This window comes from Topomyia yanbarensis, chromosome 2, assembly GCF_030247195.1.
Source record: "Topomyia yanbarensis strain Yona2022 chromosome 2, ASM3024719v1, whole genome shotgun sequence".
Classification (NCBI taxonomy): Eukaryota; Metazoa; Arthropoda; class Insecta; order Diptera; family Culicidae; genus Topomyia; species Topomyia yanbarensis.
Genome location: NC_080671.1, coordinates 207,538,045 through 207,551,650, shown reverse-complemented (window position 1 = coordinate 207,551,650; position 13,606 = coordinate 207,538,045). Strand labels below are relative to the sequence as shown.

The 13,606-nt window shown below is 34.7% G+C and overlaps 1 protein-coding gene across 5 annotated transcripts in view; it reads right to left on the bottom strand.

Annotated features, from left to right (window-relative positions):
- Positions 1-13,606, bottom strand: part of LOC131682791 (probable cytochrome P450 303a1) — a 202,671-nt gene that overhangs the window by 108,299 nt on the left and 80,766 nt on the right. The window contains exon 1 of one of the 5 annotated variants that reach the window (XM_058964543.1): positions 1,695-1,778. The exons of the other annotated variants lie outside the window; for them this stretch is intronic. Within the exon in view, the coding sequence (XP_058820526.1) occupies positions 1,695-1,769 (75 nt within the window). The 5' untranslated portion in view covers positions 1,770-1,778. Of the gene's footprint in view, positions 1-1,694; positions 1,779-13,606 lie in introns of those variants that run through there. 5 annotated transcript variants of the gene reach the window in all.

Below are 13,606 nucleotides of genomic sequence, written 5' to 3'. Positions count from 1 at the left end.
GCATTAAGCTCAATATGAATAGTATGTAGTCCATTAATAACGTCATCTTTAATTATGTTTTGTCCTATTTTATCACTAACAAATATTGCTAACCCGCCATGAGAGGAGTCTCTACAAGAAAACGTGGCATTAAACCCAGGAATTTTGTATACAGTGGTATTTTCATTATTTATCCATGTTTCACTAATGACAATCAAATCAATAGTTACATCACATTGGGCCAAAAAGTATGTTATCGAATTTTTCCAAGTCATTCATTCCTCGTATATTCCATTGAACTATTCTCAAACATTTAACATTTTTTCATTGTAGCGTGAATTAAAGTCACTTATGTTATCGTGAAAAACATTCACTAAACCCTCCATTTCAAAATTCGTATAAACAACACAAAACATTACAAGTACATTTTTAATGAGACGCATTGACATTTCTCTTTCTCTTAGGAGAAGGAGATGTGATCGGCATGGAAGCATTCATGAAGTTGGTTACTAGTCGACTAAGGTCTTCTCTATTTCTGACAAGTTCCGGTTTTGCATCATCGTCCTTCTTGGCCAGGGCCGGCGAAAAGCTTGGGTAGTATGGGTAGTACTACCCATACCGCAAATAACCGAGTGGGTAATTACCCACTCGAAATTTTGAACCGTTTCAAAAAATTTAGATGCGCAGCGCTTGTATCTCGCACTACACACATTTGAAAACATCGATGTACGACAATTCCATTTACATAAACGAACGTGATCTAATGTGAATGTAATGTAAGCGTGTGCACTGCGAAAAGGGAAAAATCGTTACTAATGGACCCCTCACCCTATGCTTTCTACCCACTCGGGCGTAAAGTTTTTCACCGCCCCTGTTCTTGGCTAAGATTACTCTACCCCTGCCTGACCAGATGTATTTGATATTGAGAATCTCCTGTGTCTCCCTCAACTCTTTTAAAAGTTCAAGGGAAAGCGGCGTAAGTTTGTCACGAATCGATATATTGGTGGGCCTTCCGTTGAGCAACAGTGATTTATTAATCGACGTAGAGAGCAATTTCTTAACAAGATTTTTTTTGTTCAAGACTTCATCCTTCAGATCTGAGTTTTTAAAAACAATTCTGATTGGAGTTAATGAGCTAACGGATTTATTTGTTGTGAATATTCTGGCTGCTGATACAATAGAATCAGGAGTTAGAGACATACCAATGTTTGCAAATGTTCTTGATACGATGCCAGTTACATTCTCGTTAGGAAGCACAGGAATGCCAAATAACATCGCATTGTTACAAGTTGCCAGCTTATTTGTTTTATCAACGTTGAGTTCTAGTTTATTAACAATTCCATTGAGAGTAGCATTGGATTGTTTCAAGTTTAAGATTTCTTGTTTCAAATTTTCGTTTTCAGCCTTCAAGTCATTAAAATCTTGTACGATATCATCAAATTTCGAAGACAGAAATTCCTGAGAAACCTCTATTGCAGTTGTTATTTGTTTCACTTCCATTCTAACGCTATTCATTTCATGAGCCACGGCACTGGACACTGATTTTTTCAACTCATTTTCAAGTTTAGAAATCATTGATGAGTTATTATTTTTCATATCTATTATGCGTTGGTAAGTTTAAAACGTAGACAGTTGATTATATTTGTATATATGTGATAAGGAAATAAACACAACGAGAACACTATTATAGGTGTATTATTGTTGTCAAAACTTACGCGAGCGGTGTGCAAGAAATCAGCCAGATTTAAGGTACCGTCACTGCTATCCATTGGGAGAGTGGTGCGTACCATGCGCTTACAGCCTCTTTACCACTTAAAAACTATCGAAACATGCAAAACTAGCACACTATAATGCGATGAACGTCAGGCTCCCGTACACTACTCAAACGCCAAGCAGAAAATACACAATCATGCACTAGTTTCTACAGCCTGATTTCAAACTGCCTTTTTAAACAGAGCAACACATACTGCACACGATCTATTTGATGTATAGCCATACAGTTGGGGAACTCTATCAGCAAAACCGATAACACCACCGTTGCGAATCTAGATCACTATGATTTAATTGTGTGCTGAACGGTCGCATTAAAGCATTTACCGCTCTAGCCAAAGCCGTTCGTTCAACCAGAGCAGAGCAGAAGACATATGAACTATTGGCTGTATAGGTACATGAAAACTGACCGCCCTATCAAATATCACAACACACCAACAATCACACGGACCACGATATCACCGATGAGCACAACGACTGTAGATACTAGAGCACGTGATATCATCGCACTCAGGCAATTTTTCGCGCTATGAATACCATAAGAAACATAGGCATCACAGCGCACCAGCAGTAACATCAGAATATTTAGTACAAGATCCAGTACCACCACCACCACCACCATAAACAGCAACAAGGCTCGAAATGGCTAGATTTCTTGTAAAAACCACAATTTCGAAGGCTGATTTTATCACTTTGTAAGCACTATAATACGTGAACTCGTATGAATTACACAAGATACCGCATTTAATAAGATGATTCAATTTTTTTTTTGGAAAAAATAAACAAGAAAACACTTCAAAAAAAAAAATTAAGCGTAACAATAAAAAACCGCGTATCAACCATCAGCAACCGTGCTGCCAGTGACCGCGCCCTTCTGAAAATTATGTTCACGGTTTAGCCCTTTTGCAAATGGTGGTTCCTGAAGGGCGAAATCGCGACTGGAATGCAAATTGGGTGTAAGCATTTTTTTAGTTTCTACCCACTAAAAGCACATAGGAATTAAATTCTTTATTATACTAGCTAATACCCATCGTGCGTTGCTGCGATTTTCAACGAAATAGGAGGAAACCACAATTTGTTCCAAAGCGCCTTCTGGCGGGCAAATAATCTCTAACTAATAGCACACAAACACACCCCATAACAAATCCCTACTGTGTATAATTTTTTACGGAAATCGGTTAAGCCATTTGGGAGACCATAAATCATATACATACAAATTTTGACTTTTATATAGATAGATAGATAGATAGATAGATAGATAGATAGATAGATAGATAGATAGATAGCTAGATAGATAGATAGATAGATAGCTAGATAGCTAGATAGCTAGATAGCTAGATAGCTAGATAGCTAGATAGCTAGATAGCTAGATAGCTAGATAGCTAGATAGCTAGATAGCTAGATAGCTAGATAGCTAGATAGCTAGATAGCTAGATAGCTAGATAGCTAGATAGCTAGATAGCTAGATAGCTAGATAGCTAGATAGCTAGATAGCTAGATAGCTAGATAGCTAGATAGCTAGATAGCTAGATAGCTAGATAGCTAGATAGCTAGATAGCTAGATAGCTAGATAGCTAGATAGCTAGATAGCTAGATAGCTAGATAGCTAGATAGCTAGATAGCTAGATAGCTAGATAGCTAGATAGCTAGATAGCTAGATAGCTAGATAGCTAGATAGCTAGATAGCTAGATAGCTAGATAGCTAGATAGCTAGATAGCTAGATAGCTAGATAGCTAGATAGCTAGATAGCTAGATAGCTAGATAGCTAGATAGCTAGATAGCTAGATAGCTAGATAGCTAGATAGCTAGATAGCTAGATAGCTAGATAGCTAGATAGCTAGATAGCTAGATAGCTAGATAGCTAGATAGCTAGATAGCTAGATAGCTAGATAGCTAGATAGCTAGATAGCTAGATAGCTAGATAGCTAGATAGCTAGATAGCTAGATAGCTAGATAGCTAGATAGCTAGATAGCTAGATAGCTAGATAGCTAGATAGCTAGATAGCTAGATAGCTAGATAGCTAGATAGCTAGATAGCTAGATAGCTAGATAGCTAGATAGCTAGATAGCTAGATAGCTAGATAGCTAGATAGCTAGATAGCTAGATAGCTAGATAGCTAGATAGCTAGATAGCTAGATAGCTAGATAGCTAGATAGCTAGATAGCTAGATAGCTAGATAGCTAGATAGCTAGATAGCTAGATAGCTAGATAGCTAGATAGCTAGATAGCTAGATAGCTAGATAGCTAGATAGCTAGATAGCTAGATAGCTAGATAGCTAGATAGCTAGATAGCTAGATAGCTAGATAGCTAGATAGCTAGATAGCTAGATAGCTAGATAGCTAGATAGCTAGATAGCTAGATAGCTAGATAGCTAGATAGCTAGATAGCTAGATAGCTAGATAGCTAGATAGCTAGATAGCTAGATAGCTAGATAGCTAGATAGCTAGATAGCTAGATAGCTAGATAGCTAGATAGCTAGATAGCTAGATAGCTAGATAGCTAGATAGCTAGATAGCTAGATAGCTAGATAGCTAGATAGCTAGATAGCTAGATAGCTAGATAGCTAGATAGCTAGATAGCTAGATAGCTAGATAGCTAGATAGCTAGATAGCTAGATAGCTAGATAGCTAGATAGCTAGATAGCTAGATAGCTAGATAGCTAGATAGCTAGATAGCTAGATAGCTAGATAGCTAGATAGCTAGATAGCTAGATAGCTAGATAGCTAGATAGCTAGATAGCTAGATAGCTAGATAGCTAGATAGCTAGATAGCTAGATAGCTAGATAGCTAGATAGCTAGATAGCTAGATAGCTAGATAGCTAGATAGCTAGATAGCTAGATAGCTAGATAGCTAGATAGCTAGATAGCTAGATAGCTAGATAGCTAGATAGCTAGATAGCTAGATAGCTAGATAGCTAGATAGCTAGATAGCTAGATAGCTAGATAGCTAGATAGCTAGATAGCTAGATAGCTAGATAGCTAGATAGCTAGATAGCTAGATAGCTAGATAGCTAGATAGCTAGATAGCTAGATAGCTAGATAGCTAGATAGCTAGATAGCTAGATAGCTAGATAGCTAGATAGCTAGATAGCTAGATAGCTAGATAGCTAGATAGCTAGATAGCTAGATAGCTAGATAGCTAGATAGCTAGATAGCTAGATAGCTAGATAGCTAGATAGCTAGATAGCTAGATAGCTAGATAGCTAGATAGCTAGATAGCTAGATAGCTAGATAGCTAGATAGCTAGATAGCTAGATAGCTAGATAGCTAGATAGCTAGATAGCTAGATAGCTAGATAGCTAGATAGCTAGATAGCTAGATAGCTAGATAGCTAGATAGCTAGATAGCTAGATAGCTAGATAGCTAGATAGCTAGATAGCTAGATAGCTAGATAGCTAGATAGCTAGATAGCTAGATAGCTAGATAGCTAGATAGCTAGATAGCTAGATAGCTAGATAGCTAGATAGCTAGATAGCTAGATAGCTAGATAGCTAGATAGCTAGATAGCTAGATAGCTAGATAGCTAGATAGCTAGATAGCTAGATAGCTAGATAGCTAGATAGCTAGATAGCTAGATAGCTAGATAGCTAGATAGCTAGATAGCTAGATAGCTAGATAGCTAGATAGCTAGATAGCTAGATAGCTAGATAGCTAGATAGCTAGATAGCTAGATAGCTAGATAGCTAGATAGCTAGATAGCTAGATAGCTAGATAGCTAGATAGCTAGATAGCTAGATAGCTAGATAGCTAGATAGCTAGATAGCTAGATAGCTAGATAGCTAGATAGCTAGATAGCTAGATAGCTAGATAGCTAGATAGCTAGATAGCTAGATAGCTAGATAGCTAGATAGCTAGATAGCTAGATAGCTAGATAGCTAGATAGCTAGATAGCTAGATAGCTAGATAGCTAGATAGCTAGATAGCTAGATAGCTAGATAGCTAGATAGCTAGATAGCTAGATAGCTAGATAGCTAGATAGCTAGATAGCTAGATAGCTAGATAGCTAGATAGCTAGATAGCTAGATAGCTAGATAGCTAGATAGCTAGATAGCTAGATAGCTAGATAGCTAGATAGCTAGATAGCTAGATAGCTAGATAGCTAGATAGCTAGATAGCTAGATAGCTAGATAGCTAGATAGCTAGATAGCTAGATAGCTAGATAGCTAGATAGCTAGATAGCTAGATAGCTAGATAGCTAGATAGCTAGATAGCTAGATAGCTAGATAGCTAGATAGCTAGATAGCTAGATAGCTAGATAGCTAGATAGCTAGATAGCTAGATAGCTAGATAGCTAGATAGCTAGATAGCTAGATAGCTAGATAGCTAGATAGCTAGATAGCTAGATAGCTAGATAGCTAGATAGCTAGATAGCTAGATAGCTAGATAGCTAGATAGCTAGATAGCTAGATAGCTAGATAGCTAGATAGCTAGATAGCTAGATAGCTAGATAGCTAGATAGCTAGATAGCTAGATAGCTAGATAGCTAGATAGCTAGATAGCTAGATAGCTAGATAGCTAGATAGCTAGATAGCTAGATAGCTAGATAGCTAGATAGCTAGATAGCTAGATAGCTAGATAGCTAGATAGCTAGATAGCTAGATAGCTAGATAGCTAGATAGCTAGATAGCTAGATAGCTAGATAGCTAGATAGCTAGATAGCTAGATAGCTAGATAGCTAGATAGCTAGATAGCTAGATAGCTAGATAGCTAGATAGCTAGATAGCTAGATAGCTAGATAGCTAGATAGCTAGATAGCTAGATAGCTAGATAGCTAGATAGCTAGATAGCTAGATAGCTAGATAGCTAGATAGCTAGATAGCTAGATAGCTAGATAGCTAGATAGCTAGATAGCTAGATAGCTAGATAGCTAGATAGCTAGATAGCTAGATAGCTAGATAGCTAGATAGCTAGATAGCTAGATAGCTAGATAGCTAGATAGCTAGATAGCTAGATAGCTAGATAGCTAGATAGCTAGATAGCTAGATAGCTAGATAGCTAGATAGCTAGATAGCTAGATAGCTAGATAGCTAGATAGCTAGATAGCTAGATAGCTAGATAGCTAGATAGCTAGATAGCTAGATAGCTAGATAGCTAGATAGCTAGATAGCTAGATAGCTAGATAGCTAGATAGCTAGATAGCTAGATAGCTAGATAGCTAGATAGCTAGATAGCTAGATAGCTAGATAGCTAGATAGCTAGATAGCTAGATAGCTAGATAGCTAGATAGCTAGATAGCTAGATAGCTAGATAGCTAGATAGCTAGATAGCTAGATAGCTAGATAGCTAGATAGCTAGATAGCTAGATAGCTAGATAGCTAGATAGCTAGATAGCTAGATAGCTAGATAGCTAGATAGCTAGATAGCTAGATAGCTAGATAGCTAGATAGCTAGATAGCTAGATAGCTAGATAGCTAGATAGCTAGATAGCTAGATAGCTAGATAGCTAGATAGCTAGATAGCTAGATAGCTAGATAGCTAGATAGCTAGATAGCTAGATAGCTAGATAGCTAGATAGCTAGATAGCTAGATAGCTAGATAGCTAGATAGCTAGATAGCTAGATAGCTAGATAGCTAGATAGCTAGATAGCTAGATAGCTAGATAGCTAGATAGCTAGATAGCTAGATAGCTAGATAGCTAGATAGCTAGATAGCTAGATAGCTAGATAGCTAGATAGCTAGATAGCTAGATAGCTAGATAGCTAGATAGCTAGATAGCTAGATAGCTAGATAGCTAGATAGCTAGATAGCTAGATAGCTAGATAGCTAGATAGCTAGATAGCTAGATAGCTAGATAGCTAGATAGCTAGATAGCTAGATAGCTAGATAGCTAGATAGCTAGATAGCTAGATAGCTAGATAGCTAGATAGCTAGATAGCTAGATAGCTAGATAGCTAGATAGCTAGATAGCTAGATAGCTAGATAGCTAGATAGCTAGATAGCTAGATAGCTAGATAGCTAGATAGCTAGATAGCTAGATAGCTAGATAGCTAGATAGCTAGATAGCTAGATAGCTAGATAGCTAGATAGCTAGATAGCTAGATAGCTAGATAGCTAGATAGCTAGATAGCTAGATAGCTAGATAGCTAGATAGCTAGATAGCTAGATAGCTAGATAGCTAGATAGCTAGATAGCTAGATAGCTAGATAGCTAGATAGCTAGATAGCTAGATAGCTAGATAGCTAGATAGCTAGATAGCTAGATAGCTAGATAGCTAGATAGCTAGATAGCTAGATAGCTAGATAGCTAGATAGCTAGATAGCTAGATAGCTAGATAGCTAGATAGCTAGATAGCTAGATAGCTAGATAGCTAGATAGCTAGATAGCTAGATAGCTAGATAGCTAGATAGCTAGATAGCTAGATAGCTAGATAGCTAGATAGCTAGATAGCTAGATAGCTAGATAGCTAGATAGCTAGATAGCTAGATAGCTAGATAGCTAGATAGCTAGATAGCTAGATAGCTAGATAGCTAGATAGCTAGATAGCTAGATAGCTAGATAGCTAGATAGCTAGATAGCTAGATAGCTAGATAGCTAGATAGCTAGATAGCTAGATAGCTAGATAGCTAGATAGCTAGATAGCTAGATAGCTAGATAGCTAGATAGCTAGATAGCTAGATAGCTAGATAGCTAGATAGCTAGATAGCTAGATAGCTAGATAGCTAGATAGCTAGATAGCTAGATAGCTAGATAGCTAGATAGCTAGATAGCTAGATAGCTAGATAGCTAGATAGCTAGATAGCTAGATAGCTAGATAGCTAGATAGACAGATAGCTAGATAGACAGATAGACAGATAGACAGATAGACAGATAGACAGATAGACAGATAGACAGATAGACAGATAGACAGATAGACAGATAGACAGATAGACAGATAGACAGATAGACAGATAGACAGATAGACAGATAGACAGATAGACAGATAGACAGATAGACAGATAGACAGATAGACAGATAGACAGATAGACAGATAGACAGATAGACAGATAGACAGATAGACAGATAGACAGATAGACAGATAGACAGATAGACAGATAGACAGATAGACAGATAGACAGATAGACAGATAGACAGATAGACAGATAGACAGATAGACAGATAGACAGATAGACAGATAGACAGATAGACAGATAGACAGATAGACAGATAGACAGATAGACAGATAGACAGATAGACAGATAGACAGATAGACAGATAGACAGATAGACAGATAGACAGATAGACAGATAGACAGATAGACAGATAGACAGATAGACAGATAGACAGATAGACAGATAGACAGATAGACAGATAGACAGATAGACAGATAGACAGATAGACAGATAGACAGATAGACAGATAGACAGATAGACAGATAGACAGATAGACAGATAGACAGATAGACAGATAGACAGATAGACAGATAGACAGATAGACAGATAGACAGATAGACAGATAGACAGATAGACAGATAGACAGATAGACAGATAGACAGATAGACAGATAGACAGATAGACAGATAGACAGATAGACAGATAGACAGATAGACAGATAGACAGATAGACAGATAGACAGATAGACAGATAGACAGATAGACAGATAGACAGATAGACAGATAGACAGATAGACAGATAGACAGATAGACAGATAGACAGATAGACAGATAGACAGATAGACAGATAGACAGATAGACAGATAGACAGATAGACAGATAGACAGATAGACAGATAGACAGATAGACAGATAGACAGATAGACAGATAGACAGATAGACAGATAGACAGATAGACAGATAGACAGATAGACAGATAGACAGATAGACAGATAGACAGATAGACAGATAGACAGATAGACAGATAGACAGATAGACAGATAGACAGATAGACAGATAGACAGATAGACAGATAGACAGATAGACAGATAGACAGATAGACAGATAGACAGATAGACAGATAGACAGATAGACAGATAGACAGATAGACAGATAGACAGATAGACAGATAGACAGATAGACAGATAGACAGATAGACAGATAGACAGATAGACAGATAGACAGATAGACAGATAGACAGATAGACAGATAGACAGATAGACAGATAGACAGATAGACAGATAGACAGATAGACAGATAGACAGATAGACAGATAGACAGATAGACAGATAGACAGATAGACAGATAGACAGATAGACAGATAGACAGATAGACAGATAGACAGATAGACAGATAGACAGATAGACAGATAGACAGATAGACAGATAGACAGATAGACAGATAGACAGATAGACAGATAGACAGATAGACAGATAGACAGATAGACAGATAGACAGATAGACAGATAGACAGATAGACAGATAGACAGATAGACAGATAGACAGATAGACAGATAGACAGATAGACAGATAGACAGATAGACAGATAGACAGATAGACAGATAGACAGATAGACAGATAGACAGATAGACAGATAGACAGATAGACAGATAGACAGATAGACAGATAGACAGATAGACAGATAGACAGATAGACAGATAGACAGATAGACAGATAGACAGATAGACAGATAGACAGATAGACAGATAGACAGATAGACAGATAGACAGATAGACAGATAGACAGATAGACAGATAGACAGATAGACAGATAGACAGATAGACAGATAGACAGATAGACAGATAGACAGATAGACAGATAGACAGATAGACAGATAGACAGATAGACAGATAGACAGATAGACAGATAGACAGATAGACAGATAGACAGATAGACAGATAGACAGATAGACAGATAGACAGATAGACAGATAGATAGATAGATAGATAGATAGATAGATAGATAGATAGATAGATAGATAGATAGATAGATAGATAGATAGATAGATAGATAGATAGATAGATAGATAGATAGATAGATAGATAGATAGATAGATAGATAGATAGATAGATAGATAGATAGATAGATAGATAGATAGATAGATAGATAGATAGATAGATAGATAGATAGATAGATAGATAGATAGATAGATAGATAGATAGATAGATAGATAGATAGATAGATAGATAGATAGATAGATAGATAGATAGATAGATAGATAGATAGATAGATAGATAGATAGATAGATAGATAGATAGATAGATAGATAGATAGATAGATAGATAGATAGATAGATAGATAGATAGATAGATAGATAGATAGATAGATAGATAGATAGATAGATAGATAGATAGATAGATAGATAGATAGATAGATAGATAGATAGATAGATAGATAGATAGATAGATAGATAGATAGATAGATAGATAGATAGATAGATAGATAGATAGATAGATAGATAGATAGATAGATAGATAGATAGATAGATAGATAGATAGATAGATAGATAGATAGATAGATAGATAGATAGATAGATAGATAGATAGATAGATAGATAGATAGATAGATAGATAGATAGATAGATAGATAGATAGATAGATAGATAGATAGATAGATAGATAGATAGATAGATAGATAGATAGATAGATAGATAGATAGATAGATAGATAGATAGATAGATAGATAGATAGATAGATAGATAGATAGATAGATAGATAGATAGATAGATAGATAGATAGATAGATAGATAGATAGATAGATAGATAGATAGATAGATAGATAGATAGATAGATAGATAGATAGATAGATAGATAGATAGATAGATAGATAGATAGATAGATAGATAGATAGATAGATAGATAGATAGATAGATAGATAGATAGATAGATAGATAGATAGATAGATAGATAGATAGATAGATAGATAGATAGATAGATAGATAGATAGATAGATAGATAGATAGATAGATAGATAGATAGATAGATAGATAGATAGATAGATAGATAGATAGATAGATAGATAGATAGATAGATAGATAGATAGATAGATAGATAGATAGATAGATAGATAGATAGATAGATAGATAGATAGATAGATAGATAGATAGATAGATAGATAGATAGATAGATAGATAGATAGATAGATAGATAGATAGATAGATAGATAGATAGATAGATAGATAGATAGATAGATAGATAGATAGATAGATAGATAGATAGATAGATAGATAGATAGATAGATAGATAGATAGATAGATAGATAGATAGATAGATAGATAGATAGATAGATAGATAGATAGATAGATAGATAGATAGATAGATAGATAGATAGATAGATAGATAGATAGATAGATAGATAGATAGATAGATAGATAGATAGATAGATAGATAGATAGATAGATAGATAGATAGATAGATAGATAGATAGATAGATAGATAGATAGATAGATAGATAGATAGATAGATAGATAGATAGATAGATAGATAGATAGATAGATAGATAGATAGATAGATAGATAGATAGATAGATAGATAGATAGATAGATAGATAGATAGATAGATAGATAGATAGATAGATAGATAGATAGATAGATAGATAGATAGATAGATAGATAGATAGATAGATAGATAGATAGATAGATAGATAGATAGATAGATAGATAGATAGATAGATAGATAGATAGATAGATAGATAGATAGATAGATAGATAGATAGATAGATAGATAGATAGATAGATAGATAGATAGATAGATAGATAGATAGATAGATAGATAGATAGATAGATAGATAGATAGATAGATAGATAGATAGATAGATAGATAGATAGATAGATAGATAGATAGATAGATAGATAGATAGATAGATAGATAGATAGATAGATAGATAGATAGATAGATAGATAGATAGATAGATAGATAGATAGATAGATAGATAGATAGATAGATAGATAGATAGATAGATAGATAGATAGATAGATAGATAGATAGATAGATAGATAGATAGATAGATAGATAGATAGATAGATAGATAGATAGATAGATAGATAGATAGATAGATAGATAGATAGATAGATAGATAGATAGATAGATAGATAGATAGATAGATAGATAGATAGATAGATAGATAGATAGATAGATAGATAGATAGATAGATAGATAGATAGATAGATAGATAGATAGATAGATAGATAGATAGATAGATAGATAGATAGATAGATAGATAGATAGATAGATAGATAGATAGATAGATAGATAGATAGATAGATAGATAGATAGATAGATAGATAGATAGATAGATAGATAGATAGATAGATAGATAGATAGATAGATAGATAGATAGATAGATAGATAGATAGATAGATAGATAGATAGATAGATAGATAGATAGATAGATAGATAGATAGATAGATAGATAGATAGATAGATAGATAGATAGATAGATAGATAGATAGATAGATAGATAGATAGATAGATAGATAGATAGATAGATAGATAGATAGATAGATAGATAGATAGATAGATAGATAGATAGATAGATAGATAGATAGATAGATAGATAGATAGATAGATAGATAGATAGATAGATAGATAGATAGATAGATAGATAGATAGATAGATAGATAGATAGATAGATAGATAGATAGATAGATAGATAGATAGATAGATAGATAGATAGATAGATAGATAGATAGATAGATAGATAGATAGATAGATAGATAGATAGATAGATAGATAGATAGATAGATAGATAGATAGATAGATAGATAGATAGATAGATAGATAGATAGATAGATAGATAGATAGATAGATAGATAGATAGATAGATAGATAGATAGATAGATAGATAGATAGATAGATAGATAGATAGATAGATAGATAGATAGATAGATAGATAGATAGATAGATAGATAGATAGATAGATAGATAGATAGATAGATAGATAGATAGATAGATAGATAGATAGATAGATAGATAGATAGATAGATAGATAGATAGATAGATAGATAGATA